Raw genomic sequence first — 3,348 nt, 5'->3', positions numbered from 1 at the left:
TCTGTCTGTCTGTCTATCTATCTATCTATCTATCTATCATCCGTCCCTCCATCCATCCATCCATCCATCCATCCATCGTCTGTCGTTCTATCTGTCTGTCTGTCTATCTATCTGTCTGTCTGTCTGTCTGTCTATCTATCTATCATCCGTCCCTCCATCCATCCATCCATCCATCCATCTAACGTCTGTCGTTCTATCTGTCTGTCTGTCTGTCTATCTGTCATGATAATGTTCAGTCAAGTTCTTGTAGTCTCGTAGTCTTTCACTAGCCTACTCCTTGGCTCTGTTACTAACTTTGTAACTTAAACGTTCACATTTTTTCGCTAGGCTTCTGCCATTCTTACTCTCTTTGCCTTATAGGACTGCACTGCACTTCTGATGTAGCCTGTGGAAACAAACAGTCATCCACTTCTGGAAGATATTTCACAACTTTATGGCTGTTTTTACTGCATGCCAGCTTCTGTTGAAGTCTTTACTGGGCATGATGTTCTTATAGGAACATACTGCTCAGCTGCCAGTGAAAGCACTTTTTAATGGGGAATCCCTCTCAGGTGCCAGACAGCTCACTGTATTTCATTCTCACTTTCTTTATTTGACTGTACTTTTTTGTTAATAATGTCATAAAAGAGTTTATATATTTATTAAAGTGCCTTAATAAAACCTAAGGTGGCTTTATTATGCGTGACAGAAAGTGAAACATATAAGGGCAAGGGAAAACAAACAGCATGTGAGACAGAAAATCAGTACAGAAATGTATATTTCATTCAGCCTATTCAACTTGTTTTTTCTCCGGTTTTCATTTTCCAAACTTTCACAATTGCTGTTCCTCTCCTTGCATCATTCAAGTTTCATTTCCTCTGATCGTTGTTCCTCCTTCAAATCCTCTCAGTCACTCTGTCGGTCACTGCACATCAAGATCTGATCCTCTTGTCTTTCAGAATGGGTGAGTAAGTCTTACAGCTGGACTCTAGGATTTTTTCTCACGTCATTTATTCACAATTCTGCTGAAAGTACAAGTGAAAATGGAGTAATACAGGAAGACCTTTATTGGTAACAAGAATAGAAACTATTGTGTAAATATAAAACAAGCAAGCGACTTCTGAAGAAAAAGATGTATCATTTTGTAAAGTACCATATAGCCTATTTATGTAACCATTGTAGTATAAATGACAATAAAGTGTCTTTATTGTTATAGAAATGCACACACACTATTTTATTTAGTTTTACAAAAAGTTATTTTATAAAAAAATAAAAAAAAGTAATTTGTATCCTTCCGCTAGAAAATATAGTCCCTGATTTGACAGACCGTTGCTATGCAACAAGCGCTCCGCTATGGGCGATGCACTGATTCGCATCGGTAAACAGGTGTTTTGACGTTTCGTTTGGCCTACTATGTCGTGGTTTTTAGCTGTATCAAAAGACAGGACGCAAACCATTCATTTTATAATACACATATTAACAGTTACGACATGAAACGCCGTTCACATCGCTACTCGGCTATATCACTACGCACAACGTTCTTCTATCGTCTACGTCTTAGTAAATTCTTGCGGCAAATGGCGCATTGCTTTATTAATTAATTCCTTTTTACTTAATATTTTATAAATGAAGAGTTTTATAAAAACAATACGTAATTCGAAGTCACATGCTTGCTATATTGTGAATAGTGACAGCTAAATGGGTTGCAAGTGCTGTTATTAGGCTAAGTTTTTAACGAGGTCACGTTTCAGTCAAAATATTATACATACAAATTTGAGATTTAAGTGCCTCAGTAAGGGGTTGAAGGGTTAAATTTCACATGCCGCTCCAGCCAACCGCCTCCTCGAGCGCTCATCGGTGATTACCGGAGCGCGAGGGGAGGCGCATATATTCCGCAGATCAGAGGTGCATGGGACAGCATTCAGTGCACGAACTCTAGAGAACGAGACCAACTCTGAGCTCTTTGCTTCTGCTTTATTCATGGATGCTAACCTGGGATTGTACTTTCACTGCATGTCGACCTACTTCTTGAAGATCCAGTGCTGAGCTCTATATGAAGTGCATGGACCCACTTGAAGAATTCTTCATTCTTTTGTGAAAAATTTCTCTTTGAGTTTTAATCTATAGCCTATATTGACCTAGGCAATGCAAAAGGGTTTCTGTCTTTGCATTGTTCATGCTTGGACAGCCATGACAACCTTTTGCAAGTTAAATCACTTTTAAAATTTAATACTAGGACGCATTTGGACCAGCACCAGCACCTGGAGTACCAGGACAGTTTGGATTCTCCTCTGTAGACTTGAGCTGGTGCTTCGGGTCATTTAAAGGGAGATCTCTTCAAGGTATGGTTCTGGACTCTCTGCGCTCAGGAGCGGTTCCAAGGCTCCTACAGTCTGCATCTTTCTTATTGGGTGGAAAATTGACATTGGAAGGAGATGAGAACCTTATTCTTCTGCTTTCTGCTCCTCACCTCGCACCTTCTGCTGGCAACTGCTGAGGTAAAGTGCCAAAGACCCCACAAAAACGGAACCTTGTTAAATCCACAGCAGAGTTCTGACTTGTCACACCGGAGCAGGTCGTAAAGTTTAGGCTATATAATCCACCTTATAGCCATAGAGCTTTGAAACGGATCAGTCTCCACGATTTATCATGAGGTCAAATTTATTATATTTCCCCCCCGTAATTTTCTTGATGGGATTAATGATCTACGGTACATGTGTCTTAGATCCATATCATTATGTATTTTTTTATGGTATCAACTCAATTGTGGTTGTGGGTGAACATGTGATAAGTAGATCAGCTGTTCTCTGGAATATTTACAGCATTCTTTTATTAGATATTTACTACTTCTACAAAATGAAAACACTTATATCAGACAAAGAATTGCATTGTGTCACATCATCTTAAATTTACGTTTATTTATATATGTGTATGTTGGTAGGTATACGCCTATAAAAAAGGGGGAAAAAAACAAAAACAGGGTTAACAATCTTCGAGGGATTTTCGATTTTTTTTTAGTTAATTTAGCCATAATTGGCCATGTGCATAAACTGATATTTTTACAAATGACTAGTTGTTAATAACAACTGTTTTACTGTACAAAAGCATGGTAACAGGGTTGACTATTGAAGATCGCCCCCTACTGACAAACCTATTAAAATATCACATAAAACTATAAAAATAGGAGACGTTTGTGCTTGTACTCAAGATGTTGTTACAATAACTCCGTATAATTTTATGGCATTGTCCATAATTTTTACGAGGGAGAATTTAGATGGAATATATTTTGTCCACTAAAATCTGAAGAAAGATATATAAATATAAAGAGAACAGATGTTATTTCTTCTTTTAGTCACATTTTATTTCCAC

The 3,348-nt window shown here is 37.9% G+C and overlaps 1 protein-coding gene across 3 annotated transcripts in view; it reads left to right on the top strand.

The window, feature by feature from the left end:
• The first annotated feature begins 1,912 nt into the window (after nt 1-1,912).
• Nucleotides 1,913-3,348, top strand: part of LOC107653445 (platelet-derived growth factor subunit A-like) — a 19,923-nt gene continuing 18,487 nt past the window's right edge. For all 3 annotated transcript variants that reach the window (XM_016440159.1, XM_016440160.1, XM_016440158.1), the window contains exon 1: nt 1,913-2,477. In XM_016440159.1, the coding sequence (XP_016295645.1) occupies nt 2,415-2,477 (63 nt within the window). In that variant the 5' untranslated portion in view covers nt 1,913-2,414. The remainder of the gene's footprint in view (nt 2,478-3,348) is intronic.

The sequence above is a fragment of the Sinocyclocheilus anshuiensis genome, unplaced genomic scaffold (assembly GCF_001515605.1).
Source record: "Sinocyclocheilus anshuiensis isolate Anshui unplaced genomic scaffold, SAMN03320099.WGS_v1.1 scaffold383, whole genome shotgun sequence".
Taxonomy (NCBI): Eukaryota; Metazoa; Chordata; class Actinopteri; order Cypriniformes; family Cyprinidae; genus Sinocyclocheilus; species Sinocyclocheilus anshuiensis.
Note: the sequence above shows the minus strand (reverse complement) of the source record. Positions and strands in the feature narration are given on the sequence as shown.